The 14,121-nt window shown below is 40.6% G+C and overlaps 1 protein-coding gene across 7 annotated transcripts in view; it reads right to left on the reverse strand.

The window, feature by feature from the left end:
• The window catches only part of herc2 (HECT and RLD domain containing E3 ubiquitin protein ligase 2), a 274,014-nt gene that overhangs the window by 257,878 nt on the left and 2,015 nt on the right, over positions 1-14,121 (reverse strand). For all 7 annotated transcript variants that reach the window (XM_061888270.1, XM_061888266.1, XM_061888265.1 and 4 more), the window contains exons 2-3: positions 7,682-7,781; positions 631-724 (exon numbers count right to left, since the gene is read on the reverse strand). In XM_061888270.1, the coding sequence (XP_061744254.1) occupies positions 631-724; positions 7,682-7,753 (166 nt within the window). In that variant the 5' untranslated portion in view covers positions 7,754-7,781. The remainder of the gene's footprint in view (positions 1-630; positions 725-7,681; positions 7,782-14,121) is intronic.

Genomic DNA, 14,121 nt, shown 5'->3' on the forward strand with positions numbered 1-14,121 from the left:
ATACACAATAAATACAAGCGGAAGATGGATGTGAGCCCAGTTTATAATTCCCTGTTATACAGTATGCCAGGCAGTCTTGCACTAAAGGAGGACTATGTTATTGTTTACTTTATTACTCTAGTGTACTCTGGACTGAAGCTGTGTGCCTTCACTGTTTTTGTAGCTGTTGTTTCGAGGCATGTTTAAAATATATATATAAATAATGCACTTTGTGAAAGTAAAAGTATAGTATTTCCCATGGTTGTAGTGGGTATCAGGATTATCTCAGGGAGAGCATGTCCCAAATTCAAAACTGCTGTTTTGAGGCATGTTAAAAAAAGAATGCACTTTGTGACTTCAATAATAAAATATGGCAGTGCCATGTTGGGACTTTTTTCCATAACTTGAGTTGAAGTTGTTCTCTTATTTTGGAAAACCTTGCTACATTGTTGAATGCATCCAGCGGGGGCATCGCAACAAAATTAGGCATAATAATATGTTAATTCCACAACTGTATTTATATATCGTAACGGATGATATCGGAATAAGTAATTATCAGTTGGACAATATCGAAATATCAGCAAAAAAGCCATTATCGGACATCCATTAACATCCACACACAGTGCTGTGACGACGTCAACCACTGGGTACCTGGGTGAGTCGACTCTTCACCGTTGAACGTGATCTCCTCGTCCTTCACCATTTCATTCCACATCTCGCTCAGTCCCTCGGCAGAGAACGCCCACTGCCGAAAAAAAGAAGAGCTTCAAAATGCAAAGTACTGTACATTCGTATTCCTTTGACTATAAAGGGCGCACGTAAAATACTTCCATGTTCTCAAAAAATGGGACAATGCGCCTTACGACCCGGTGCGCCTAATGTACGGAATCTGGTTGTGCTTACCTACCGACCTTTAAGCTATTTTATTTGGTACATGGTACAAGTGAGATCAGTAGATGGCAGTCACACATAAGAGATACGTGATGACTGCAAGAGGAGGCCAGTAAAGAACACCAAAACTTTACCCTGAGAATATAGAACATTACACACAGCACTCAAAATTCTGTACGACTTTAATGGATTGTCGGATACCATAGTCAGACGTACTGTGCTTCAACATACGGTATTATTATGGTGTGTGTATAAAGATCACAAAATACCACCGATTAGCAGACATTATCTGACGTTTTGTTTTGCAAAATTATGCAAAACCGACTTTTCTTACCCTCTGGTACCTGCGGATGTGTGTTTGGGATCTGCATAAGTCCTGAAAATGTGCGCGTGTCAGCCATTGTAGTGGATAAGCTCCTTCTTTTTCTCTATCTTCTTGTTATGGGGCATTCATCCTCTGCTGTTGCCATTTCTAATATAAAGTGACATTAAGTTAAATAATGTCACTCAAAGCTCAGCCACAATTGTACTGTAAAATTTACAGAGTTTTTTTACATGACTTAAAAAAAAAATTTTCACGGTAAAATTGTTGCTGAGCTGCCAGTTTTTTACAAAAAGAACATTTGCATGTTTTGGTGTATTACTGTTAATATCATAACGGTACCACAGTTTTTACAGTAAAAAAAACTGGCAGCTCAGTTGCCAGAATTTTACTGTAAAATTTACTGTGCTTTTTTTTTTACATGACTAAAAAAAATGTTCCCAGTAAAATTCCGTCCGAGCTGCCAGTTTTTCACGGTAAAAACAGTATATTTTACAGTGTATTACTGTTAATATCAAAATGGCAGTTCAGTTTCTTTACAATAAAAAACTAGCAGCTATACTAGTACTGTAAAATTGACACCATTTTTTTACATGACTAAAAAAACATTTTTCCCCACAGTTAAATTCTTACTGACCTGCCGTTTTTTTACAGTAAAAAAAAATTGCATATTTATTATTAACACTATTATTTTATAGCATTAAGGGAATTTTTGGTATAATCTTATTATATAATCACTGAATGTTATCGATCATGATATCTTCTGTACAGCCTTGGCCGACTTAATATTTTTCTCTCTCTGTTGTACCGTTAAAATCAAAACAATACCAGAGTTTTACATTTGAAGAAAAAAATGGCAGCTGAGTTGCTAGAATATTATTGCAAAATTTACCGTGTTTTTTTTTTTTACATGACTAGAAAAATGGATGACTGGATGGATAGATTTTTTTTTTTTTTTTTTTTTCACAATAAAAACAACCGCTTATTTTATAGTATGATACCATTAAAATCAAAACGGTGTCACATTTTTTACAGCCAAAAACTAGCAGCTCAGCCAGAATTTTACTGTACAATTTACTGTTGTTTTTTTACAGGGCTAAAAAAAATTCTTCTTGCTGAACTGCAAGTTTTTTCTACAGTAAAAACAATTGCATCATTTATGAGGTGGTACAGTTAAAATCAAAACAGTAACACAGTTTTACAGTAAAAAAAAAACTGGTAGCACAGTTGCCAGAATTTTTGTGTAAAAATAATTGCTCTTTTTTTTAAAAAAAGAAATAGAAAAATGTTTTTTCATGGTAAAATTCTGGCTGAGCTGCCTGTTTTATACAGTAAAAACAACTGCATACTCTATGGTGTGATACCGTTAAAATCAAAATGGTACCACAGTCAAATTCGGGCAACTGAGCTACCGTTTTTTTACTGTAAAATTTACTGTGCTGTTTTTTTACATTTCTAGAAAGTTGTTTTATTTACAGTAAAGTCCTTGCTGAGATGCCTTTATTTTTTTTACCCAACCCCCCTGCATATATTACTGTTGATATCAAAACCTTAGTCAGGGATGGGAATGAAGATTTACAAAATCAGCGGAAAATTTTTTAATCCTAAAACAGCTAGTGCACTCGCCTGCTAGGGGGGTCTGGGGCATGCCCCCCCCCAGAAAAATTTTGAAATCTATATTAGCTTAGGATGCCCATCCATCCATCCATCCATCCATCTTCTTCCGCTTATCCGAGGTCGGGTCGCGGGGGCAGCAGCCTAAGCAGGGAAGCCCAGACTTCCCTCTCCCCAGCCACTTCGTCTAGCTCTTCCCGGGGGATCCCCAGGCGTTCCCAGGCCAGCCGGGAGACATAGTCTTCCCAACGTGTCCTGGGTCTTCCCCGTGGCCTCCTACCGGTTGGACGTGCCCTAAACACCTCCCTCGGGAGGCGTTTGGGTGGCATCCTGACCAGATGCCCGAACCACCTCATCTGGCTCCTCTCGATGTGGAGGAGCAGCGGCTTTACTTTGAGTTCCTCCCGGATGACAGAGCTTCTCACCCTATCTCTAAGGGAGAGCCCCGCCACACGGCGGAGGAAACTCATTTTGGCCGCTTGTACCCGTGATCTTATCCTTTCGGTCATGACCCAAAACTCATGACCATAGGTGAGGATGGGAACGTAGATCGACCGGTAAATTGAGAGCTTTGGCTTCCGGCTCAGCTCCTTCTTCACCACAACGGATCGATACAACGTCCGCATTACTGAAGACGCCGCACCGATCCGCCTGTCGATCTCACGATCCACTCTTCCCCCACTCGTGAACAAGACTCCTAGGAACTTCAACTCCTCCACTTGGGGCAGGGTCTCCTCCCCAACCCGGAGATGGCACTCCACCCTTTTCCGGGAGAGAACCATGGACTCGGATTTGGAGGTGCTGATTCTCATTCCGGCCGCTTCACACTCGGCTGCGAACCGATCCAGGACCACATCATCTGCAAAAAGCAGAGACCCAATCCCGCGGCCACCAAACCGGAACCCCTCAACGCCTTGACTGCGCCTAGAAATTCTGTCCATAAAAGTTATGAACATTCCTGCTATTTTGAGTCAAAATCTAACAAAATCCTCCTGACCAAAATTTCACATTTATTAGCAAATATTTTCATAAAAATGTAACATTTGGTGAAATTTATGTACACAAGTTTACACATATATCAAATTCTTGCACACTTTTGGATTATAGACAAAAATAGGCCTACAAATGGATTAACCAGTATTCTTCTCCGTAAACTCACTTTACTTAGATGCCTAGCCGATTTCGCGTGGTCAAAGAGTGCCCCCTTTCCCCGAGATCCATAGTCCACAATGTCCTTGCAATATAAGCACTGAGCACGTCCCGGTTCATCGCACTTTGCGATGAATTTGCTGATCAGTTCGTCTACTTCGACGATATTGGGGTCTGGGGGATGAAGGCCCCCAGCCAGGTCCAGGGCGGTGCCCTGGTGGGGGGGACAAGGGGGGCAAGTCCCCCGTAGCTCCTGGTTTTTCACCAATTCAACATACTAAAATTAACAAAGACAGCACCATTTGAAGAAAATATTGTAGTGTTTAAAGACATGAAAACATCAATAGAACATATATACCCCAATTATCCTAATGATTATATATGGTTCAGTCCCAACAGTATTTAGTCACTAATATTTACATCTTGATTTCATTCCACATCCACAGGTGTCACATTGATGAGTGTTATTATCTACAGTTTATTTACAGTATTACCACATTACTTCAGTTCACTTCACACATTTACTTGCTCGGAGAGCCCTAACACAAGCTTTCCTTGCAAATTTCTGAGCAGACTGCATTTTCCTTTTGGTCTCTGCTTTTGTAGCTTTTTTGGGATTTCACTGCCAACTTCTGCCTCTAGTATTACATGCAAATTTATTTCAAATAAATTTTTAACTGGAATCAATAATGCGACTCTTTCAATTTCTGTAATGTCATAATATGCGGATGAGGGGACAGGGCTGCGGAGCTAGCACTGAGCGCTGGGACGGAGAGGCTTCATGGTGTCTTGGCTGGGTGAGCAGGTGTCGGACACCTCAGTCACCTTGGACGTATCCTCGCTCATCCATGTGGACTGGACACTGGCCGAGAGTGGAGTCGGCTGTCTTGGTTGCTTTGTTGGGTCTGCTCCTGTCTCTGGCCATGCTCCCTCCACCCCAGCGGACGATGGCATAGAACACCCCAGAGGCCACCACAGTGGATATGTTTCTTTTACTTTTTATTCATAGCTGTATGTAGAAGTGTCTGGTTGTATCTGCTGCTTTAATGTCCTCTGTGTTCTTTGATGTTTGATGTTTCCCTCTTACACACCTGGAAGAGGGATGTGTACCATGGCTATGAGTTTTTTTTTTTGTTTGTTTGTTTTTTTGTTTTTTCCCTTGGCCTCAGTCTGCACCTCCTCTCCAGGGCCCAGGCTTAGACCGATTTTTTTATTTTATTTTAATCTTCTATTTTTTTTTTTTCCTCCCACCCCCCCTCTTTGTTTACCTTTATCTCATCTTTTTTGTAAGGGGCGCTGGAAGCCGGCAGACCCGTCAGCGATCCTGTTCTGTCTCCCTGTAATGTTTGTCTAAACTTGAATGGGATTGTGCTGAAAATTTTAATTTTCCTGAAGGAACTCTCCTGACGGAATAAATAAAGTACTATCTATCTATCTATCTATCTAATATATTTTCACGTGGCTTTTTATTTTTTAGAAAAAGCCATTTGTATTTCGCAAAGCAATTGGTTAATATTTAAAACAAACATGCGTATTTCGCAAGCAAATATTTTTTAGCTTACCTCATTATTAACTACCCTGTCTGCAACAAAAGTGGGTTGTTTGGGTGGATCTTTCCTCTCGATGTCTACGGCAGTTGTCGATGTAAACAAAGGATGAAGTCCGTAAGGTTTGCTCGCTTTCGGTTGACGTCCAAAAGTACCAGCTAGTGAAAAGTTCGTTTTCCTTGCTTCAAGTTGTTTCATATGTTTTTGGGGTTTCGCATGTACTTCCAAAGCCTTGAAACCTCGTGATCCATAGTCAATATTATCATGACACCACGTGCACAAAACTTTTCCGGGACGATCGATTTTCCGAATAAAATTGCCAAACAAAGTCGTAACTTCCTTTTTCCCAACAGTATCAGTGATTTCCCTTTCCATCCAGTCCCATCGAAACTTATTTTTGACATGTTTATCAATTTATTTTACTCGTGAAGAGTCCTTTCTCTCGAGAACCGACATCGTTTACGTTTGGAAAATGGCGGTAATGACGTCATCATTCATAACAGATGTCCTGATTGGTCACAAGGAACATATCGACCAATCAACTACGGCATAATATAATATTACACCGTAGTTGATTGGTCGACACTTTTTTCCCCCCCCGAGATTAAAAAAGACGGAATTCCGACTTCAGACGGAAAAATCACATGCCTGGCAGAGACAAAAACCACGAGTACCTAACCCCCCCTATAATTTTCTCTCCGGATTTAAACGATTCACAGAAATGATCCTGGCGGCGCCAAAATCGGCGGAATTCCGCGGATTCGCAGAAAATCCCCATCCCTGCTTAGTACAGTTTTTAAGAGTAAAACATCATTTTACTGTTTTAACTGTAGTTTGATCATATTACACCTGTACTGGCTTCCTGTGCACTTAAGATGTGACTTTAAGGTTTTACTACTTACGTATAAAATACTACACGGTCTAGCTCCAGCCTATCTTGCCGATTGTATTGTACCGTATGTCCCGGCAAGAAATCTGCGTTCAAAAGACTCCGGCTTATTAGTGATTCCTAGAGCCCAAAAAAAGTCTCCGGGCTATAGAGCGTTTTCCGTTCGGGCTCCAGTACTCTGGAATGCCCTCCCGGTAACAGTTCGAGATGCTACCTCAGTAGAAGCATTTAAGTCTCACCTTAAAACTCATCTGTATACTCTAGCCTTTAAATAGACCTCCTTTTTAGACCAGTTGATCTGCCGCTTCTTTTCTTTCTCCTATGTCCCCACCTCCCTTGTGGAGGGGGTCCGGTCCGATGACCATGGATGAAGTACTGGCTGTCCAGAGTCGAGACCCAGGATGGACCGCTCGCCTGTATCGGTTGGGGACATCTCTACGCTGCTGAGCCGCCTCCGCTTGAGATGGTTTCCTGTTGACGGGACTCTCGCTGCTGTCTTGGATCCGCTTGAACTGAACTCTCGCGGCTGTGTTGGAGCCACTATGGATTGAACTTTCGCAGCATCATGTTAGACCCGCTCGACATCCATTGCTTTCAGTCCCCTAGAGGGGGGGGGGGGTTGCCCACATCTGAGGTCCTCTCCAAGGTTTCTCATAGTCAGCATTGTCACTGGCGTCCCACTGGATGTGAATTCTCCCTGCCCAATGGGTGTTAGTTTTCCTTGCCCTTTTGTGGGTTTTCCCGAGGATGTTGTAGTCGTAATGATTTGTGCAGTCCTTTGAGACATTTGTGATTTGGGGCTATATAAATAAACATTGATTGATTGATTGATTGATTGATTTTTTACATGACTAAAAAAAATTTTTTTTTCCCTGTAAAACTGGCTGAGCAGCCAGTTTTCTAAAGTAAAAACAACTGCATATTTTACAGTGTATTACTGTTAAGCGTTATCACAAAAAATGCTTTTTCCATTTGGAGTAAAATGCTGTAAAAAAAACACAGAAAATGTCACAATTCTACTGTTAAATTTTCTTTTAAATCATGAATCAAGCAGATAAAAAGTATTTTTTATATTTTAACAAGAAAATGGTTTGAGTGTATGACAATATATTTTTTTAGCATGATGAGTAACATGTGATTGCGTGCAGTACATGTATGATAAAAGATCAACATTTACATGCAGTAAGAAAAAAATGAGGTGCTTTCTTGAGGCGTATGAGTTCCAGGCCGTGCAGGGCCAAGTAAAAGAGTGTGACTCGGTGTCTGAGGGAAAGTTCCTCCACCACGCACCTGTAAGTCCACCTTCAGCCATTTGTCGTGAAACCTCTGCTGAGCGTCCAGGGTGAACGATGGAGAGGCCATCTTCCCCGCTCCTCTCCTGACTGCCAGCCTGCAGGAAACATGGACAGGAAGAAGAAGAAGAAGGTGAAGGACCAGGCGGGGTGGGCAGTATCGGCAGGAAACAAGTTCCATGAACACTTTGATGGATGAGCGACTGACTCAATCGTCAAGTTCTGTTAAACATGCTCAAACCACTACACACCAATATAAACATCACTTCATATTCTCTACTGCTCGCTAGTCTGACCATATCTGAGTTGTTGTGTCAAACAATTACCACTCCACCGCCACTTAAAGAAAGGCATAAGTCTGTTTACTCTCTTAAATTCCACACTACAATAACATCAAATGATGTGTAACACACTATAAAATGATGTCGAGAGCCACATTAAAAAGATGTGGCGGGCTGCAATAGAATGTTGTGGTGGGCCACAGTAAAATGAGATTGAGAATCACATTAAAAAGATGTGGCGGGCTGCAATAGAATGCTGTAGTATGTCACTTTAAAAATATGGCGGATCACGTTAAAATAATTTGGCTGGCCACATTAAAAATATGTGACAGGCCACACACAATGATGTGGAGGGCCATTTTTTAAAAAACGTAGTGGGGTCACGTTAAGAAATGCGACTTGGCCACATAAAATATGTGGCGAGTCACGTTAAAATGACGTGACAGATCACAATAAAATGGTGTGACAGGCCACATAAAATTATGTGGAGGGCCATTTTTTTAAAATGTGGCTGGCCATGTTAAAAATATGTTACGGGAGAAATAAAAAGATTTGGCTGGCCATTTTAAAAATATGTGACAAGCCACATAAAATGATGTGGGAGGCCACTTTTAAAAAAGGTGGCGGGGTCACATTAAGAAATGTGACTTGGCCACGTAAAATTAAGTGGGGAGTCACATTAAAATGATGTGAAGGGTCACATTAAAATGGTGTGACAGGCCACATAAATTATGTGGAGGGCCACTTTTAAAAAATGTGGCGGTTCACATAAAATGATGTGGCTGGCCACGTTAAAAATATGTTGACAAGCCACTTAAATGATGTGGAGGGCCGGCGGGGGTCACAATAAGAAATGCAACTTGGCCACATAAATTATGTGGCGAGTCACATTAAAATGACGTGACAGATCACAATAAAATGGTGTGACAGGCCACAAAAATTATGTGGAGGGCCAATTTTAAAAAATATGTGACGGGCCAATTAAAAAGATTTGGCTGGCCAATTTAAAAATATGTGACAGGCCACATAAAATGATGTGGGAGGCCACTTTTAAAAAATGTGGCGGGGTCACATTAAGAAATGTGACTTGGCCACGTAAAATTAAGTGGGGAGTCACATTAAAATGATGTGACAGGCCACATAAATTATGTGGAGGGCCACTTTTGAAAAATGTGGCGGTTCACATAAAATGACGTGGCTGGCCACATTAAAAATATGTTGACAGGCCACTTAAATGATGTGGAGGGCCGGCGGGGGTCACAATAAGAAATGCAACTTGGCCACATTAAATTATGTGGCGAGTCACATTAAAATGACTTGAAGGGTCACGTTAAAATGGTGTGACTGGCCACTTTAAGATGTGACTGACCACGTAAAATTATTTAGCGAGTCACATTAAAATGACGTGGCAGGCCACAAAATGATTTGGCGGATCACATAAAATGATGAGACGAGTCACATTAAAATGACGTGAAGGGTCACATTAAAATGGCGTGACACGCCACATATAAAAGGTTGTGGAGGGCCAGTTTTGAAAAAATTTGGCAAGTCACGTTAAAATGACATGAAGGGTCACATTAAAATGGTGTGGCTGGCCAGTTAAAAATATGTGACAGGCCACATAAATTTAGTGGAGGGCTACTTTTAAAGACTGTTGCGGGGTCACTTTAAGAAATGCAACCTGGCCACAAAAAATTATGTAGCGAGTCACATTAAAATGATGTGACAGGCCACGTAAAATGATTTGGCTGGCTAATTTAAAATATGTGGCAGGCCACTTGAAATGATTTGGGAGGTAACTTTATAAAAAGGTGGCGGGGTTAGATTAAGAAATGCTACTTGGCCACATAAAATTATTTGGCGAGTCACATTAAAATGATGTGAAGGGTCACGTTAAAATGGTGTGACTGGCCAGATTAAAAAGATGTGACTGACCACAAAATTATTTGGCAAGTCACATTAAAATGATTTGGCAGACCACATAAAATTATGTGGCGAGTCATATTAAAATTATGTGGCTGGCCACTTTAAAAAGATCTGACGGACCACGTACAATTATTTGGCGAGTCACAATAAAAAGATGTGGCAGACCACATTTAGATGAGGTGGCCGACCACGTTAGAATTAAGTGGCGGGCCACATAAAATGATTTGGCGAGTCACATTAAAATGACATGGAGGGTCACATTAAAATGATGTGGCTGGCTACTTTAAAAAGATGTGACAGGTCACATGAAATGATTTGGCGAGTGACATAATGACATGGCCACCTAAAATAATTTAATGGACCACATAAAATAACGTAGCAAGTAAACTTAAAATGACGTGTAGGGTCACATTAAAACGGTGTGACAGGCCACATAAATTATGTGGAGGGCCACTTTCAGAAAATGTGGCGGGTCACATTAAAATCACGTGAAGGGTCACATTAAAATGGTGTGGTTGGCCACTTTAAAAATATGTGACAGGACACATAAATTGATGTGGGGGGCCACTTTTAAAAAACGTGGCGGGGGTCACATTAAGAAATGCGACTTAGCCACATAAATTATGTGGCGAGACACATTTAAAATGGCGTGAAGGGTCACCTTAAAATGGTGTGGCTGGCCACTTTAAAAGAACGTGACGGGCTACAAGAAATGATTTGGCGAGTCACGTTAAAATAATTTGGAGAGTCACATTAAAATGATGTGGCTGGCCACTTTAAAAAGATGTGACTGGCCACTTTAAAAAGATGTGACTGGCCACTTTAAAAAGATGTGACTGGCTACATGAAATGATTTGGCGAGTCACATTAATATGACGTGGCGGGCCACATAAAAGGGACATTATGGACCACTAAAAATGACGTGGCGAGTCACATAAAATTGACATGGAGGGTCACATTAAAAGACCACTTTATAAAGATGTGATTGACCACAAAATTATTTGGCGAGTCACAAAAAAATGGCATGGCGGGCCACATAAAATTATTTGGCAAGTCACATTAATATGATGTGGCGGGCCACATAAAAGGACATGACTGATCGGATCACACAAAATGACGTGGCGGGCCACATAAAATGATTTGGCGGACCACATAAAATTATGTGGCGAGTCACATTAAAATGAAATGGCGGGCCACATAAAATGATTTGGCGGACCGGTGAGTCACATTAAAATGATGTTGCTGGCCACTTTAAAATTATGTGACGGACCACATAAAATGCTTTGGCGAGTCACAATAAAAAGATGTGGCCGAACACGTTAGAATTAAGTGGCGGGCCACGTAAAATGATTTGGCGAGTCACATTAAAATGATACGGAGGGTCACATTAAAATGATGTGACGGGCCACTTGAAATGATTTGGGGAATGTCATTAAAATGACGTAGAGGGCTATGTAAAATAACGTGGCGAGTGAGTCACATTAATATTGACAAGGTGGGTCACATTAAAATGATAAAAACGTGTCCCCGGGTCGCGTTTTTTGTTGTTGTTTTTTTTTAACAATTTTCACTTCCCGCTAGCATTCTGTTGATCGTATTTTTCGCACCATATGGTTGAGCTCACCCACCTCAATGCTTTTGAAGCGTTGGAGGGAGTGAGGATGGTCTGAAATAAAAAATGTCAAGAAAAGCTGTCATTCTGTTTGATTTTAACCATGTGACCATTTTGCTTTTAAACATCCCATGTATAAGCAAATGAAGGGCATTCATACTCAACAACCATACACCATAAGCATCGCCAATACGGTCATAAACATGTGCCATATTGTGAAACCAAACCAAACAAAAATGACAAACACATTTCGGGAGAATATTTGCACCCCCACACAACATAAACACAACAAAACAAATACCCAGAATTCCCTGCAGTACCAACTCTTACAGGACGCTACACTATTTTATTTGGTACATGGTGCAATTATAAGTGTGACCAGTAGATAGCAGTCAGACATAAGAGATAAGTCTCAAGTAAACAACACCAACATTTTACATGTTCCATTGAAAATATAGAACATTACGCACGGCACTCAAAAGTCTATCAAATTGTTTTAGCAGTAAATGTATTCGGGCCATTTCTAATATAAAGTAGTGTAAACTTCTTACTTATATCGGTCAAAAAACTCCCCATGAAAGTGCTAAAACATACCGGTGTAGTGAGTTACATTATTCACCCAAGGAACTTTAGTTATTAGAGTTCCGGTCGGATGTTTTTTCACAGGACACATTTGATGTGCTCCATTGTTGATGGAAGTAAAAATGTAATTTTATTTAAACAGTTAGCTCCATCTTTTGACACTTCTTCCACTCCCGTCCTTGCACGCTACACCACTACAACAAAGATGACGGGGAGAAGACACTGTCGAAGGTGAGCCACGTAAATAAGACCGCCCACAAAACGGCGCATCCGGAAGCAACTGTCAGAAAGCGGCTTGAAGATGGTCTGTAAAACATCATCCAAGCAACATTTTGAGCAAAGAACCACCATTACATGTTATGTAGACCACAAGGAAGTCTTTTACATTCAGAAAAAAATCGTAATAATATGACTCCTTTAATGCGCCTTATAATCCAGTGCGCCCTATGGTCCGGAAATTACGGTATATTTGACGGGTCAAATGATTAATTATCTATTATTGTTCGACCTCAAAAGTAATGCACTTTGCGGTACAGTTTCTTGCATTTTAATTCGCCAAACGTTTTATAGATCACATATACAGCATTTGTTTTCTTTTGTGTTATTATTTTTTTTTTTTTATAAATTAAGTAACGTTTATGACAACCTTTTCCCAAAACACAATATAGAATGTGAGATACAACAGGATAACACATACATTTATCATTTGTTTTCAAAACGCCTACAAAAAAAGTGGGACCCCGTAAATGTACCGTGTGACCCCATTATTATGACTTGATGGGGTCCCTGGTACCCCGTTTTGGAGATTCCTAGCGCCAACACTTCTGCGGCATCTTGTTCAAATATCCATTATTTCAACGTGTTCTGTCCTCAATGAAGCTCTACACACTCATCATAACGTGGAGTGTCATGTATAGAATCTTCCCTGGACGGTGCTAAATGTAAACAGTCTGGTATTCACACTTGATCCTCTCATCGGGATCATTTGCAACGCCATGAAAAATAATCGGATGTTGACGCTAGACACAAAAACAACTAGGTTGCGTCTAAATTTACTTGTTTTCATCAGTAAACACGAATGTCCCACTGCAGCAGGGTTGCACTTTTGAAACATAGGTGAGCTGATGTGCATAGAGTGTATTTATTCAGTGCAAAACATAGGTGAGCTGATGTGCTTAATGTGCATATATGCAGTGCAAATCATAGGTGAGCTGATCTGTATAATGTGCATATATGCAGTTCCTAATGGGCACATATGCAGTGCAAAACATAGGTGAGCTAATGTGCATAATGTGTATTAATGCAGTGCATAATGTGCATACATGCAGTGCAAAACAAAGGTGAGCTGACGAGCATAATGTGTATTTGTGCAGTGCAAAACATAGGTGAGCTGATGTGCATAATGTGTATTTATTCAGTGCAAAACATAAGTAAGCTGATGTGCATAATGTGTATTTATTCAGTGCAAAACATAGGTGAGCTGATGTGTATAATGTGTACTTATGCTGTGCAAAACATAGGTGAGCTGATCTGCATAATGTGCATATATGCAGTTCATGATGTGCATATATGCAGTTCAAAACATAGGTGAGCTCATGTGCATAAAGTGTATTTATGCAGTGCATGCAGCTGAGATAGATAGGTTCCGGCGCCCCCGCGACCCCAAAAAGGGACAAGCGGTAGAAATGGATGGATGGATAATGTGCATATTTGCAGTGCAAGACATAGGTGAGCTGAAGTGCATAATGTGTATTTATGCAGTGCAAAACATAGGTGAGCTGATGTGCATAATGTGTATTTATGCAGTGCATAATGTAGTGCAAAATATAGCTGCGCTGAAGTGCATAATGTGTATTTATGCAGTGCATAATGTAGTGCAAAATATAGCTGCGCTGAAGTGCATAATGTGTATTTATGCAGTGCATAATGTGCATATATGCAGTGCAAAACATAAGTGAGCTGATGTGTATGTGTATCTATGCAGTGCATAATGTGCAGTGCAAAACATAGGTGAGCTGATGTGCATGTGTATTTATG

Source organism: Nerophis ophidion, linkage group LG26 (genome assembly GCF_033978795.1).
Source record: "Nerophis ophidion isolate RoL-2023_Sa linkage group LG26, RoL_Noph_v1.0, whole genome shotgun sequence".
Taxonomy (NCBI): Eukaryota; Metazoa; Chordata; class Actinopteri; order Syngnathiformes; family Syngnathidae; genus Nerophis; species Nerophis ophidion.